This window comes from Coloeus monedula, assembly GCF_965178545.1.
Source record: "Coloeus monedula genome assembly, chromosome: 18".
NCBI classification, from domain to species: Eukaryota; Metazoa; Chordata; class Aves; order Passeriformes; family Corvidae; genus Coloeus; species Coloeus monedula.
The window spans coordinates 16,391,294-16,407,929 of NC_138798.1; the positions used below are offsets into that span (position 1 = coordinate 16,391,294).

Below are 16,636 nucleotides of genomic sequence, written 5' to 3' on the forward strand. Positions count from 1 at the left end.
GATGAGATGGCATTTGGCCATGGCATGGAGCACAGCAGCCCAGGATGGAGGGATGGGCATTTGAGGTTTGAGAGTTTGCTCACTGAGGCAGCAAATGCCTTGTGCCTTTGTCCCGTCCTCTGTGGACAGTGCCAGGATCTGTCTGTGGGCAGGAAGGGCAGTCCTTAACTGGTCTCCATGGTATCCCCACAAACTGGGGGTGACATCCCTTCCCCAGGGAAGGGAGGCAGAATGGGTTGGCCTCAGAGATCCTGCAGGGCACTGCCAGCAGCAAAGAACCACCCATCCCTTCTCCTCCATGTGGCCATAGTGGTTTATGGTGGTTTAACCCCTTTTCAAATAAGGAGTATTTGGGTTCCTTCCCACCAGTGACCTTTGTATTAGGGTAGGTAATAGATCATTTCCCTCTGCTGCCAACATGTTCTGTTAGAGAAGGAATACCTGTGAGAGCCCAAATCTGACGCCACAATGCAGAGGTGGGCAAGCTGGGCTGTGAGAGGCTTGTGCTGGTGGAGAGTTGAGGGCCCTGTGTGCCTGCTGCTTCTCTTCCAGCCACTGCAGCACTGGCAAAAATTGCCATGAGCCCAAAAAACCCCTCCTGGACCAGAGACAGCTGGGATGGGAAGGGACAGGATGAGCCAACTCTGGTGGGTGGTTGCACAGGGCATGTTCTGCACTGAGATGGTGGCAGGCAGCCCACAGGTGCTGCCTTACTGTGGGGGGGGTCTCCCATCAGGAGCAGCTGTGCTTCTTCTGGACAGGTCTGATGGATAGGCTGGATTTCTACATGGGAGAAAGAAAGGAAAAAGAAAAATGAGTCCAAGTGATCCAATTGCCAAGTGGAAATGGAGAAACTTGGAGGGCAGGTGGGATGGGTGGGCAGCTGCCTTGTCCTGGTCCAACTGCCTGTGCCCAGGAGTGCATCCTTATGGACAAACATGCTACCAATACACTGGGGAGAGAGGCTGTGGTCCTCACTAGAAGTGCTTGAGCAGTGTTGCCCCCCAGCAGGGCATCCTTCCTGCCTCCTCTTCTTCCTGCCTCCTCTTCTTCCTGCCTCCTCTCACACATCCCCTGAGCTGCATGAGTCCCGTGCTTCCAGCAGCATCTTGCTGAGCATCCCTGCTGCTCTCTCTGGGCCAGCTCCAGAAAAACCACCCACAGAGGCTTTTTCTTTCCTGCTGTAGGCACAAGCAGCAGGGAAGGTGTGATAATCCCTCCTTTGAGGCCACAGAGATCGTTCACACCAAACTGCATCACTTTTATATCAGTCATGAAAGACACAAAAGACAATAAGAAAAGAAAATGTCTCTCTCTCTCTCTCTCTCTATATATATATATATTCAATCAATGTCTATGGAGCTCCACGCCAGGGGATTACCAGCCAGTTTAAAGTGTTAGTGACTCTCAGCATCCATCAGAGGAGAACATTTGGTTGAATGAAAGCCAGCCTTTGATGGAATTGGAAATAATTATTTCCATCAATAATTACTTCCAAGCCCAGAAGAAATGGTTCCTGGCACGTTGCAGGACAGGAGTCCTTGATTGCCTTGAAGCCAATATGTTTTAACCCCAGGACCTGGAAATCCCATTAATGGGAGCAGAGGCTGGGTGACAAGGATGTTGCTTGCCGTGCCCAGGTCCTGGCAGTGGTGTTCCACCCTGCTGCCAGCCTGGGGACAAACCCTCCTGCCTCTGCTGCTGGAGTGCATCCAGCTCAGACTTTGCACAGGTCATTAATTTGGGGACATTTTTAATGGATCCTAGTGACTGAGCCTCAGAAGGCTGTTCTTAAAAGTGGTTTTAAGAACCAATTAGCTGGCACACAGAAAATGATTAACCATGTAGCTTCCTGGATGGTTAAAATAGTGGAAATGTTGGGAGGCAACTGGGGGATTTTTTGCAAACAGACTTTTTAAAGCAAGAGGGACTATTCACCTCCTGCATGTTCTGGGCCAGAATATTTCACCCAGCTTCCCCCCCCGCCCCGATCCCTGTCCCTTGTATTTGGCTGTGCATATCCTGAAATGTTCAGGCATTACAAAGTGGGCTCCAAGGAGGAGCTGGCTGTTAAAGAAAGTGGATGCTTGTTGAGAGAGAAAACACAGGTGGAAAGAGAGGGGTAACCCTTCTGCAGGTGCTCCTGTGCCAACTCCAACCCCAAGAAGTGTTATTCATGGCTGAGGCAGGCAGCAGGATGTTCCCTGAGGCATGCAAGGCTCTGGCCATGCCTAACTGGGGCTTTTTTAACATCACATTGCTCTTGAACCACTCTCTTGCCCCCATTTAACCCTCAGATGTGCAGCATACACCTGGCCCTGGCCCCTTGTTCCTATCTCCACAGCCCATGTGTGATGGCTGTGGCGGCCTCTGCAGCCAAAGCATCATCCTTCGCTGTGGCTGCAGGGCTGGCAGGGGGACACCCCAGCCTCCCCCTGCTCTACTGGGATCTACATGGCCTGGGGGCTTCAGTGTTGCTATTTCCAAGGAGAGAAGGTAGGTCTGGTAGCTGACACAGCCACAGGACTTTGCAGAGCTGACCCTAAAATGGCATGCATAGCCCAATCCTGGGATCGGCTTTAAGATGATAATGGGAAGAAACAGGGACACTTTTAGTGCCAGCTGAGCCCAACCTACCCTGGGTATCACCCCACAGCCAGGTTGGGCATGGACGTGCCCGTGCTTGCTTTATGTATTCCATAATGCTCTGGATGACACCAAACCCCAGTGTTTTCAGCACCCCTGCTGGGTACAGTTTATCGTTTTTCATTAATCTTTTCATTCTTTGAAATAAACATCTGCAGGGCCTGGAAACCTATTTACTTTCCTCCCAAGTGTCTGCATGCAGGCTTGTTTGGGTTTGTTTTCTCCATTTGGCTTCTTTCCTCTATTTGAGCTTGCACAAGCCCCAGTGTTTCGTAGAAACCACTCACTCCAGGCTTTGCCTGCCTTTGCTCTGCTCCTTGTCAGCTCCCTGGGCTCTTGCAGGCACTGACCTGGCCCAGGTGGTTCTCCTTAGCTCTGCTGGGCTGTCCCAGGTTCTCAAGGTTGAGCTGTCAGCAGGACCAGGTGTGTTCACTAGCCCAGCACCTTATTTGTAGGAGTGGGGAAGTTTGCTTCTAGTCGAGCGATGAGGATGTGTGGCAAGGTGTTATCAAGGCAATAGTGTATTTGGAAAATTACATTTGAAATGCAAAAGGGTTTTTTTTCCTATTAGAGTGTAAAATCTGTGCTGTCTCTGCAGAGCTGGTGATCTAAACCCCACAGTGCAGGAGAAGATGTCCTGACTGGCTCCTGTTTTCCCTTCCCCTTGGATTGGATCTGGCCCTGTGCTGTCCAGCTGCTCCTTGGCTGCATGATGCATGTGGCATCTCTGCCTGAACAATGAGCACAGCATGCTTGGGCTGGGGTGCAGCTTGGCTTGGAAGTGGGGCATTTTAGAGCCTTGTAGGAGCATTTCCCACTGCGGGGCTGAGCACTGAGAAACCTGCAGCTCTCCTTCACAGCGGCACAAGTCGTACCTGCAAAAAGGAAAGGAGATTCCCCACGACCTGGAGAATGACCCCAGCTGAAGGGACAGCTCCTGATGGCTCTTTCTCTCGTCTTGCCCTGGCAGTGGGACGCTCAGCTGCCTGCCGTACCCTGCAGAGGACAGACGTCCCGAGAAGCTGAGCAGCTGCGTGGTCAGGGAGCCCTCCAGCACCAATGGCTGTGTGAAGGGGAGGGAGAGATGGGACCATGCTCACCGCAGGTCACGCAGGTAGGAGCCAGGGCCGTGAGCGGGGCCACCCTGGAACACGGGGATGGCAGGGGAGGTGTCCATGGCTGTTTACTCAGCCCCTCTGGGGCCTGTGAGAGCTGGGGGTTTCTTAAACGGCTCAGTATGTGTGCAGAGAACATATGCAATTGTATGAAATCCTTGTGCATGTTTGCACAGACAAACCTGCAGCTCATTTCTACTCCAGGGCTTGCTCTTACAGCCTCCTTCAGAGTCTGCCAAGACCTGCCAGCACTCCTCTGCACTACCAGGTCTGCTGGGAATCGCCCTCAGCAATTCCCCTCTCCCCATGCCTAGATCAGCTCAGCAGCATTGCCTTCATTAGGACACAGCCTCGTTAGCAGCTTGTCTTTAGTCCCTGACCACTTGAGAGCGGGAAAATGCATGGAACATTGTAAATTAAGTAACTGGGGTCTCTGAGCCCTGCCTGCTGAACTGTCTCTGGGATTGGTTTGGTTAAAGATGCTGGAAAGAAAGAGCAAGAAAGCACATTTCATATCTTCAGATTTCAGGCCAACTGGAACAATAGTCTAAAGCACATTTTTAATTAGACTTTGATTATAATCGCGGAGGAACAATTGAAGTCAGATCAGCGCAGGGGAGAAAGCTGCCACATCAAAGACAAAAGACTTTATCTGGGGAGAGGGAGACGGGCTCTGCAGAAACAGCCTGTGGCTGCAGGGTCAGGTGTTCCTCCCTGCTCTCCCTTGGCCATGGCAATGCCCAGCCGTGTCCCTGGGTGTCTTTGGGCAGGTGTCTGAGCTTAGCAACAATGAGACATCCTGGAAAATGCACGACTCTGCATTAAGGTAGGAAGCCCGCTGAGCCCAAAGTGTGCCACATCCTCTAATAGTGCTGCTGCTGGTCTGTGAAATCCTTGGGAGGAGGAAGTGAGGAGGAGTATGTGGGTGCTCTGTGGGGTCATGCTGTGGTTGCACAGTGGATTTACTGCACCAGAAGCACTCGGTATCCACAGCTCACAAGTGAAGCATTAGCTTGCAGTTTCATTTTGCAGAGCTTTTATTTTTTTCCCGAAGTGTATTAAAAGCACTAAGCAATTGAGTTTTTATGATAGTGTAGTTTCAGTGGTAATTCAAGCCCTGGATGATCAAGTGTTGAGTGGTGGTGGAGTCTGAGTGTCCCCCCAAAGTGTCATTTGCTCTGCATTAGGACTTTTGTTAGCAATAATGTTTATTCTTGCTGCAGAAAACTGCTCAATTTTTGGCCTGTTTCTGTAGTGAAGATCTCACAGCGTTCTCCAACCATGGGGTTGCTTCCACCCATCCCTTGCTCCTGGCTTTTCCCAGTGGCAGAATGAGAAGTGGGGAAACTGAGGTATAAACCCAGCACCTTCAGTGATTTTTCAGAGGCCCTGGGGAGCTTGCTGTGCCCCCAAAAACCTTGGTCCTGGATCCATTTGGGGATTCAGAGAGATCTGTGGATCTGTTTGGAGATCCACATGGCTGACTTGGGCTGATTTAGAGATGCCACCAGGCTGCCACCAGCTGCCTCTGTCTTTACAAGCATTTGCTTTCATTAATGAGTAGCCACAGAGTTATCTGTTGTTTTTTTCAGCCCAATGCTCTGAATTAATTAACCACGGTATTTGCTTTTCATTGAAACATAACACGATTCAGCATCATATGTTTAAAGAAGAAATTAATTTGCAGGAGGCTTTATTTTCAAGGCTTAACAACTGTATAAGAGATGCATATCTCCTTCAATTGCCATAGTGTCTCAATAAATATATATATATTTCTAATCAATTGCTACTTAACACATGTCAAGTCTTTATTATAGTTAGATGCATCTGGTTGCAATAATTACTGTATGCAAATTAAATGCCAATTAATTATTTAAAGCATATTTACAAAGAGCAACAAAACCTATAAATCTGTTTCAGAGTTGTTAACCTCAGCAAACATGTTTTAAATAATCAGCATTGCTATGGTGTAGCTGTCTTGTTGTATCTCTATTAGACACTTCATTTAAACCGTGACTAAATATTTTGTTAGAGGGTAATGAGGCAACACCCATACCCTTGGTCCACCATGAACATTGATCTTTCTGCCCCATGTCTCTGAGGTGGGGATGGCAGAGAGTCCCGTGTGAGCCAATTCAGGGTTTATTTTTCTTATTTTTAATGTTTATTGGGTCTTTTCCCCCATTCTCAGCCCATCGTGTGGTGGGGAGCAGCCGCTTCCGGCTCGGGGGAAGAAGAAGAAAAAGAAGTCTGGCCGCAAGAAGCGAAGGAGGTGAGGGAGCCATGGTGGTGTTAGGGGACAGGCTGGGCAGCCCTTGGCTGGGTGTAGGGAAGAGGGTCAGTGAAGGAGGTGCAGGTGGCCATGGTGGTGTGTGGGGCAGCAGGGAATGGCAGCCCTCCGCTGGGCGGGCGTGAGGGAAAAGGGTCTGTGTAAGATGGAGGTGTGAGAGCCTGCGGGTTCCACAGCCCAGGGAGGTGCTGCCATCTTCTCGCCCTCCCCTCAGAGCAGCAGAGCTGGGTTGAGGCTCATCCCTGGTCTCATCCTGCTCTGACCAGGAGCCCCCAACCACTCTCTGCCCTGGAGATGCTGCCACTGGTGGTGGGGTGAGTGTTGGGGTGGCTGGGATGGCTGTGAGCAGCCCTGTGGTCCCTAATGCCCCTCTGCCCCCTCAGGTCTCCCTCCTACAGCCCTTCACCTGTGAAGAAGAAGAAGAAGAAAAGCTCCAAGAAGCGAAAAAGAAACAGGTATTTTTCCCTTGAAAATGTAATTCCCCACTGGCAGTGGCTGTTGGGGGTTTGGAGAAGGGGTGGAGGGCACTGCTGCCTCGGGCAGCTGTTGGTCCCAGTGGGCAGAGAGGTATCTGTGGGCTCTTGAGCACTGGGCAGCCAAGGGGAGGCATAGCCAGAGTCCCTCTGAGCTAGGAGGGCATGAAACGGGGTGTCCATCCAGTGCAAACAGAGAAACATGTGCTGTTGGGGTGTAGGGACGCAGAGATGGACAAGCCGAATCACTGTGAGGTCTGTGGAGCCTCAGTCTGCTGTCCTTGCTGTCCTGTTCGTATGTCTCCATCCTCTGGAATGCCAGTGGGATCAGTGCTTAAGGCTCACGTTGGTCCCCATCCCTTCCTCCCCAGCCTGCAGAGAGTGTCAGGATCAGGAAAAGGCTCAGACCAGCTCCCCACATCCACATCCCAGTCTCCTCTCCCAGCCCCAGTGACTGTTTCCACCTTCCCCTTCTGAAGTCCATTTTTAATTCAAAGAGCGTGATTAAATTTTAAAATTGCAAATACTTCACTGTTTTCTCTCAGCTGTTAAACCAATATGTGAAGAGAACAGTGGATTCCATCTCCCTAAGAAGGTTCATGTATTTATAATATATTGAACCAAAGAGAGAAGCTACCAAAAGTGGGTAACAGGGTGAAAAGTTGAGCTTGAATCTTTAAAGAAGAGCAAGGGAGAAGGAGAGACAAGGATATAGGAACTCCTTTAAAACACTTTCTTCCCAAGGAGGGATTCTTATGTTCTTTTGTGGATGCCATCTCCTGATGGAAGTCCTGGGTCAGAGGCTCCTTGGCTTTGAACCTTTGGTAGCCATTTATGCCCCTGCAAGCCAAGGATAAGCTGGAGCTGGTCCCATAAAACAGCATGATATGAACCATTCAGGATTAGTGACCAATGGAGGTAGCGTTTCAACCACAGACCCCAAGTGACTTTGCCAGAGGCAGTCTCACAGCCCCTCCAGGCAGGACTTCAGGCTATATCTTCTGCAGGATGCTGTGCTCCAAGATGAGATGAGAGACAGTGGGGTGTGCAGTGCACTGGGGCCAGGCTTTGCTGCAAGGATGTGTTGTCCATGTGCCCAGGGTGTTCTATATGAGAGAAGTGTCTCCTGTGTCATCCCAGGGGTGCTCCAGGAGGCAAAACAGGGGCACGATGCTGGTTTGGCTGTGAGACTGCTCTGGAGTTACACAGAGAGGATTTTTCCCTCAACTGCTGTTTGGTCTGTCATACAGAAAACTGGGGAATGGACTCACCTCCACATGCAGTACAAAACTGGAGGCAGTAGCAGAGAAAAAGGACCCACCAGAGATAGGGGATGTATCTGATCTCTCTAAAGACTCGTTATCCTGAGGACCATATTCTCAATTTCTTGTAGAGTGTGCTGGTCCCTTCTGCCACACCAGCATTTCTCAGCTGCTCCCTCACCAGCTGGCTAAAGGAGAGCCGGGGCCATTCTGCCCAGGTGGTGCAGGAGGTCTTCTCTCAGTTCTCGGTCTGAGCCTAAACACGTTGTCTTGGATTAAAATTTCCAATTTTGTGAGACCCTGTATTCAATGTACATATTTGTGTCTTGCAGGTTATCGTCAAAGAAGAGAAGGCACAGGTAAGAGTTGAGCAAGTGTGGGTGGTCCCTTAGAAATAAGAGTTTAATGGTCTCTTCAAGGTTGATGTTCACTGAGTGGGGGCAGAAGACATTTCTTCTGTGTTTCCTTGTGGAATCCCCTTGGGTCCCCCATTCCATGTGGGTCTGGGGATTCTGACTCAGTGACTCCCCAGGTGTGGACTGGAATAACTCTCCTGATTCCAGTATGTGTGTACACATTATCAAGAAGTACTCGTTTTCTCTATGGAAGAAAGCAAAGTCACCAAGTTGGCTGATCCCTTTGAGGGTTTTGGCCAAGTCCATGAAGCAGATTTGTCAGGAGGCACTCAGACCCCCTGTGCTGTGACAATCATGAGTCCCTTTCCTTTTTACTGCATGCTCTTGGGCAACCAGGCTGTAATGTTGACACGTGATTGTGCAGCTTTTTATCAGAACAGAAATCTCTGAATTAATTAGCCATTTCTTATTTAGTTCTTCAAGCCCCAAAAGTAAGAGAAAGGAAGAAAGAAAACACAAAAAACAGTAAGTAGTCATTCATGGAGTTCCCTGCCCTGCCTGCACAGTATGGGGCTAGGAAGTGCTTGATGTGGTGGGGCCCCTGGAGCTAACACCTGCAGCACAGCCCTAAGCAGTTCTCAGGATTACTTTGAAGCTAAAACCGGTAATTCTGGTTTTGCTGGAATGGAAAAGGGTTTGTAGAGGCTGGAGAGCTTTCCTCTCCCTTTCTTTTTTGACACCTATTTCTGTACTTTGTGTATCTTGCAGTGATGTTTGGAGTGTTGTCCATCTAATCCAGAGAGAAGGCTCTAGCTTTTCTGGTGGGGGCAGCATGAGAGGCTGAACTCTGGCCTGCCAGAAGGGCAGGCTGGCACATTCTTGCTGAGAAGGGCCTCAGCAACTCCTGGTTTGCTGCTCTAGGAGGTTGCATTAGGACCTACTCATGAGATACAGTACAGCCAAGTATCTGAATGGGGTCAAGGGGAAGAGAAGGGATTGTTTGGAGGGGATGGAGTTTGCAAAAATCTGGTGGTGATGTTCCAATCAGCCCTGGAGTGTTAGCAGAGCACAATCCTTGTCCTGTGTGGCACACAATCAAGGGGCATGGTGTAAAATGGGGCTCTTCGGGACTGGAAGGAAGGACTGTAAGCTGCCTCTGTTTTTCCCTTCGTTCTCTGTCTTCTGGGAACTGCAGCTTGTGGCTTCTCACCTTCTTTCAGAGTAAGGAAACAGTTCTGGGAATGAACCTTGGACACTGATCCCCTGGTCAGCTTTGCTGGGACTTGGGATACTGCCTGCACAAGCCATCTCTATGGCATGCAGAAGGCCACTCTCCTTTTCTCTAAAATTTCTGCGTATGAAGTGGCACAGTTTCAGCTCAGTTTCCCCTCAAATTGGGCTGCCCTCGACCTAGAAACCTCAGTGGTAAAAGACAGGCTTCCTAGGTTATCTGTAAAAGGAGGCATCCCCCCAGCCTAACATAGCAGTACCCTAACAGTGCAGTTAAATCTAAGATCCGTGTCCTGCTGGTGTGCCCTGACCTTAGGGAACTAGAGCTGCTGGAATTGCTCTTTGGGGATAAACCAGCCAAGGCGTTTTAACCTCATCCCTTTCCTGGCAAATCAGAGTTGAGCCACTCCCAGTTTCTGCAAACCTTTTGCTCCCAGGTGTAGATCAGATGGATCCCATGAGGATTTTTGTATAATCATGCTGCTTTAACTTATCTTTGCATTGAGCAACTGGTTACCTAAATCACACAGGATCAGTTTTGCCTTCTGCAGGAAGGGAAAACAAACTGGAGGGACTAGTGCAGAGGGTGATGACCAAACATGGGGATTTTCACAGAAATCCACCATGTGAGTGAAAGATGTTCAGTTGCTGATTTCAGCTGTATGGAAATATGAAAGGAGAATTCCAAAATGCAAAGTTTTAAAAAATATAATCATTTGGTGTGAAAAGCATCAAAGAAAACAGCCAAGCAGAATTGAAGGAATTGTTGTGGAGGTTGCCCTTTTGTCTTAAAGGAGATGCTGTTCTCAAGCAATTATTTGCTGGGTTTTTATACCAGCAAGTTGCTAAATGCTGTGCAGGCAGGTTGTATTTGTGCTGCCAGTGACTGTGTAGTGTGACCAGCTCACTCACAGTTAGCTTTGCCTGCTGGCACAGTCATGCTAGCCTGAGCAGATGAAAACGCTGACAGATCTAAAATTACTACTGTGGTGAACAAAGATGGGAGGGAAGGGGCACAGAAGGTGGCAGCTAGCCTGCTACCCATGTCACCCTGCTCTCTGCATCCAGGACTTCAGCTGTTGCAATGGGCAACAATAACCCTTAAGTAACAGGGCCAGGTAATCCATGAGAAACAGCCTGGTGGTGCAAAGGGAAGTGCAGCAGGGCACTGGACCTCTGTCCCCTACAGAGTTTGCTGGGAACTGTCCTCAGGCCCTGTCAGAAAAGGCAGCACCAGTGACTGGGCACCTGTCAGAAGCCAGGGAAATTGGTCCTGTCTCTCAAGGAGGAAACGTGCATGAGGCAGGCTGTACTTAGGGAAGCTGTACTTTGTGTAGCAACCATGAGAGCTGCCCACAGGAGCGCTAAATGCTCCCGCCTGGAGAGGGTGGGGAAGGCTGGCTGCTACTCAGTGTATTGTATCACTTGGAGCTTGTCCTTCTGTACCTGCTCTCTAACAAGGAACCAACACTATGGAGAGGGCTGGAGGTTTGTGATGGGTTGCCCAGAGAGATGGTGCTTCCCCCAAGGCTCAGCAACGGGAAGGTCTTGGGCAGTTGCCTGGCTTTTTTATGGTAGACTGCAGGATGAAAGACAAGCACGTGGCTCTTTCAAGTCTTGAAAGGATTGGTGCTGGCTGCTGCACTCCTACATGCTTGTCTGCAAATCTTCCCCTAGCAGGCTACAGAGCCAACCTAATAGCTTGTGTGTAAAATGCTAGCAGAGATCTAGGGAAGATGTCACTGCACCGATGAAGGGACAGAGAATTTCTCATGCCTTGATGTTCTGTGCAGTGTTTCATACACCAATCTCTTTGGTTCAAAATGCATACCTCCCTTCTGATTTGAACATTATCGACTTCAGCTTCCAGCTGCTGGCTCTTGCATCCCCCCCACCTGCTAACCTAATGCTGGTTTTCCTTTCTGCTTCTTAAAGCTCTCGTGGGCGCACCCGGAAATCCCATCGGCATCGCCACTGTCACTCTCGCTCGGAGAGCTCCGACTCCCACTCCCCCAGCTGCCGGAGCAGGTAACATCACCACTCCTGAGCTCAGTGTCCTCAACATTTCCTGGTGGGCTCAAGGATGTGGTTGCCACAGCCTGTGTGACCCACAGGCTCTCTGTGCACAGCCACTTCCCATTCTGGTAGCAGCAATATCACATACTGGGGGCTGAGCTGTTTGTGGTCTCAGCCATGGAAAGGTTTTGCCTCGAGAAGCAGTGGCTGTAGCTTTTCGGTCTGACAGTCACTTCTAATCCCCATTGCTGATGATCAGCCCATGACAGCTGATTCCAGTCTAGTGTCCCTTCCCCAGCCCAAGGGCTTTGTTCTGCTGATGTCCCAGGAAACCCTTAAACATGGTCTTAGCAATGGAAATGTACTTGCCCGTGGCAATCTATAGCCATTGTCTTTGACCTGATTAAAATCTCTCCTCTGGATGACAGATGCATCCTGGGGCCAGCTAAGTTGATGCTGGTGCTAGACCGAGCATTGCTGCAATAGCAAGTGATTTATACACGTAATGAGTTCATGTTTCATGTTCTCTGAAAGCACTTGAACAACCCACCCCCACTCTCCTACTTCACTCCTCCTAAGTACTTGGAATTTTCTTATGAAAAGCTGAAGATCAGTGAGGGGAGGAATGCAATCAGTAATTGGAGGGGTGCTCATGCAAGAGCAGAGTGTGTTTTCTCTTGGAGGTGTATCACCATAGGAACATTCTAGAGTGCAGGAAGGTAATGGTTTGTCTTGAGCCACCATAAAATCATGCATTGGAGCTGAAATTTGAGGTTAAGGGCCAAAGCCTGGATGCAAAATTATTATTTTTCTTTTAAAGTAGAAAAACAAAGCATCCCTTTTCTCTCCATCGTAACTCCACAGAGCAGTCATGTGGAAGAATATTCTCCCATATGCAGTGTCCTAGCACAGAGCTGCCAAGGGTTTGTATGGAGCTGGTAACAGGCACTACTGCAATACTAAGGAATAACATTTTGGCTGTTCCTGTCTCCTGGAGACACAGAGCCAGGTCTCGGGAGGAAGGGCGTAAAACATGGCGAAGACACTCCTGGCACCACTCAAAGATCACGGCAAAGAGAAGCTCCTCTGCAGAGGTTCAGGCCAGTCAAAAAGCCAGCCAAACCCTCCCACTCTACAACTTCCTGACTTCTAAGGAAGTAGTAAGTATTAACACACTGTCCTTCTTTGCTTGAACTAGCCAGAGGATCTGGGCAAGAACTCTGGTATGAAATTTTTATAACTCAATTATAGTGATGTTAGACGAACTTGGTTAAACGGTATTATTAATTCATGGTGCTGTGTTCTATGTATGTAAAGTCATTCCTTCCTTCAGCACTTTCGCACTAAGGGTGGGGCTGGAGAGGGGAAAAACTTGCAAGTCTTTAGTCTATGAATAATTAATTGAGGACATTTAACAAAAAAAAAAAGTGGCCTCCAGCAACGATATTTTAAAGGGAAGTGCTTGTTATGCAGTTTTTGCTCAGCTGGATGTGAACTTAATTCACTGGTCTTTACATCCAAAAGTTTAGTTCTTCAGGCTGAAAAAGGGCATCAAACATATACAAAAGGAATATTTACATTTAATGAGCTGGTGATTATTGGCATGGGATGTTTTCTGAGTATCAGGATCCTTCTAGGATCACTGTTGCTCTGGACTGACAAGCCTGGGGGCCAAATTTGGAACTTATGAGCAGCCCTCATTGATGCTAATGGGAACTGCATGTGCAGCTGAGGGTAAAATCAGGCTCAGTGCCTTAGGATGCTTTTCCATATACATAGAAAGAGATGATATAATACATGAATTGAGGGAGCAAGAGATGGAGAGAAATATTAGAGATTGATATCAGTCTTCCTTTTCTGTGGCATCTTTCCCCTTTGTTCCTGGCAGCAGCAACGCAGAGGTGTGATGCCCTGATGGTGGTGTTGGTATCAGATAGGCACTCTGGAGAGATAAATTGCTCCCTAGGACTGGAAGTAGTGCGGAATATGATACTCACACGTGTGGATGTGTAATGCTAGAGGTGTTTTGAGTACAGAGTCCTCCAAGCCCCGAAGTTGTTTTCTCCTTCAGGCCCAGTCATCAGTTGGAAATAGCTCAGCTGCACGCAGGAGCTACATCAGATAGGAGAGAGATGGTGCCAGCAAGAGGAGAGGCTCTACCCACTCACCCACACAGACAGCGTACCGATCAAAATACCCAGGGATTGTACGTGGGTACAGACAGGCACAAGCTGTCTCTCAACATTATAGATACGCATATTTGCTCTCGTTATAGAGTGTGTGGGGCCATATGAGTCAGTGCTTGTAAAGCCTTATAAGGCAGCGTGGAGAGCAGAACCTCACACCACACGCTGATGTGTGCACGCACATGCAAAGGAAGAAAAACAAGGTATGAAGCTTACTGTCATGAGCTGGGGGTGTTGCTGAGTTCAGAGCTCCTCCCCAAAAAAACCAACCAGCCAAAGACTGTATCATGTCACCAGGGTGTTTTTTGGTTCAAGTGGCATATTTTTCATAAATGCTTTTGAGTCTAAGCCTAGTGTTTAATTAGTGCTAGGTTTCCTCTCTCAGAAGCCAGGTTCCTGAAGCCCTGTGAGGCCAACTGCCAGCTGTTCTGTTTCCTGAGAAAGAGTAAACTCTAATTTAAAATTTTAAAAGCTTTAAAATGAGCTAAACTCAACCATCCTGCACTTCCTTTTCCATTTGCTTTAATCGAGGTAAATTAGTCCATAAGCTGCAGGGAAGCGAAGACAAGAGCTTGACAGTTCCAGATGCAGGTGGTGGATGCAAAGTAAAAGTCATCAGGATATTCCGGTGTTCTTTCTAGTAAGGGTTAATAACTTAAGCAAAGATTTTAATGACTAAAAGGCATAATGACTGATGAAATCCACTACCGTCCTCCTGTCCCCAAAAGAAGTACATTCTCTTGGGACACTATTTAAGAGCACATTTAAGCATTTGTTCAAATTGACGGCCCTGGTTAAGAGCTGCCCCTGAAATTTTGCTGAACAAGGTCATTAAATATCATGTACTCAAAACTGGCAAGGGAAAAATGGAATGGAAACCTTTAGTCTCGTTTATTAATGACTATACACAACCCTTTGATGCTTTTTCTTTTCATGAGTTAAATGGTTGCTCTATGAATACGCTTAATTCCGTCAGACTTTGAGAGCTGCCTGAAATGAAAGTGGGCTCTTGCAGAATATGTTGGTCACATATTAAAAAAAAAAAAAATACTGGAAAAGAAAAGATTTTCTGAAAAAATTCAGAGTTAGGATTCAAAAATGCCATGTTTCAGTCCTTTATTAGAGTTATGTTACACTCCCTATCCTTCCATCTGGCCTGGGCTTTCAAACCATCCTTACCTGGGGGGATGCACTTGTATCTCCAAAGGAAAGGGATTGTCCAAGGAGGATCAGGGAAAAATACACAGAGATACAGGGAAAAATCTAGAGACACAATACACAAACTCCCATGAGATAATGCTGTAGCACTTCCAAAACAAAGGGTTTGCTTTTCAAGATGTTTTTTATTCTACATTGTTTTTCTTCTGAAAATTTGAAGTGCTTTGTGGTAAATTCTGCTATCCTCCCCACCCTATTTTTCTTCATTCCTTTGTAATGAAACAGCCACAATTTCTAACTAGGTCTACCTGGAACTGCTGGGGGATAAAGCACATAAAACAATGCCCTACCTATGCATCTACCTTACTGCTTCTTCCGCTCTTTATGCAAAAGCTGATGCACCCACACATGCATGTACACATGCAGAAACACCTCAAAGTTCCCTGCTACTTTTATTTTTGGCAGTGAATTTCCAAGCTTCTCCCTCGCATTCTCCTTTAATCCCGTGCAGCTGCAATAGCCACCTATGGAGAGCAGTATTGTGGGCCTGTGCTGCAGCAGGCAGAGAGAAGCTGTGGGTAATGTGTGGCATTTATTTCTGTACAGAATACCCCTGCCCAGTTGCAGACGCTTTATTCCACACCAACACAGATGGATGACTGTGCCACTGTGCTTTCCTTTAGCAGTGCAATATAAATACCTGCAGGGCACAGATCTAATTGCCTTTGTTGTTCCTGATGAAGATAACTGCACCATACATACACTTTCCTTGCCAGCTCCTTTGCTTTCACTGTAACTCATTTGTGATGCCACAAATTATCACAGGCTTGAGCCAGATTTCCAGTGAAGCTCAGTGGGGGGTACAGCTGGTCCAAATGATGCTGTTTGTCTTTGTGCTTGTGTCTGCAGGAAGGTAGAATGGGGAAATGCTGTGCAGGGACTGGGACAGCGTGTGCTGGAGGGCTCAGGAAACCTTACAGCAGACCTGCATATTGGCTTGCTGCTGCTGTTTTCTAGCCTGGATTTTGGCTTACACAGGAAAAACTATTCTTTCAAGTGCTAGGCAGCATGTTTTTGATAGCAAAGAGGGTCCTTCAAGAGCAGAAAGGCAAAACCTTCTATAAATATGGAAGTTATTCTCTTTTTTCTTTTCCTGTTCTCCCCTCCTAGCTGGGGGACTGAAGTTACCCCTGCTTGTTGTCAGACAAATCCACAGCTCAGTGCTGGGAGCAGCAGCTGGGGGGAAACGATCGATGCCTGTATCCACAGAAGGGCTGGGCTGTGCACCAGGTACCAAAGGAGGTGGTGGAAGACAAACCCTTGCTCCAAAGTAGTGCCAGCCTGGCTCAAGCTGAGGTGAGGGTACAATGCCTGCACCGCAGCAGGCTGAAAAGATCCTTGAAAAGAATCAAACCTTTGCTTGGCATTCTCTGGAGTTTACCCCCAGCAATGTACTGCTCAGCAGTATTGCCATCCAGCCCCAAATAACCCAAGCTCAGAGCTTGCAGGGACAGCTGTGTCATTGCCTCCCTGCTCTGGGACTCAGTTTAGCCCTTGTGGTAGAGAAAGACTCACCCTGAACTCCCCATCCAGTCAAAAAAAGGGGTATTTTCCTACTCAGTGTTCCTCGAGTCAAGGACTCATAATTGTGCAAAAAGGGGTTGTACTGAATTCCTACAGAACTTCTACTTTTTGTACTCAATCAGAAGTTGGCTTTTCAGCAGGGGTAGGTTATCAGCAGAGGTGAGCCCATTTTCCCTGAGCTCTGGCAGGTGGAGGTGCCCCAGGGCAGGCCCAGAGCCCCATCCCCAGCAGCCCCCAGCAGGTGCTGTCCCTGTGCTGGTGGCTCTGGCAGATGTTGGCCGGGCCCTTGCCAAGAGTGGGGCTCACTGGGGTCACCAACA

The 16,636-nt window shown here is 48.3% G+C and overlaps 1 protein-coding gene across 1 annotated transcript in view; it reads left to right on the plus strand.

The window, feature by feature from the left end:
• The window catches only part of SRRM4 (serine/arginine repetitive matrix 4), a gene marked incomplete at both ends in the record, with an annotated part of 40,785 nt that overhangs the window by 15,262 nt on the left and 8,887 nt on the right, over window positions 1–16,636 (plus strand). Inside the window, 7 exons of the mRNA XM_082293214.1 lie at window positions 3,617–3,760; window positions 5,953–6,033; window positions 6,435–6,506; window positions 8,119–8,145; window positions 8,617–8,667; window positions 11,308–11,400; window positions 12,386–12,548. Of these exons, the coding sequence (XP_082149340.1) occupies window positions 3,617–3,760; window positions 5,953–6,033; window positions 6,435–6,506; window positions 8,119–8,145; window positions 8,617–8,667; window positions 11,308–11,400; window positions 12,386–12,548 (631 nt within the window). The remainder of the gene's footprint in view (window positions 1–3,616; window positions 3,761–5,952; window positions 6,034–6,434; window positions 6,507–8,118; window positions 8,146–8,616; window positions 8,668–11,307; window positions 11,401–12,385; window positions 12,549–16,636) is intronic.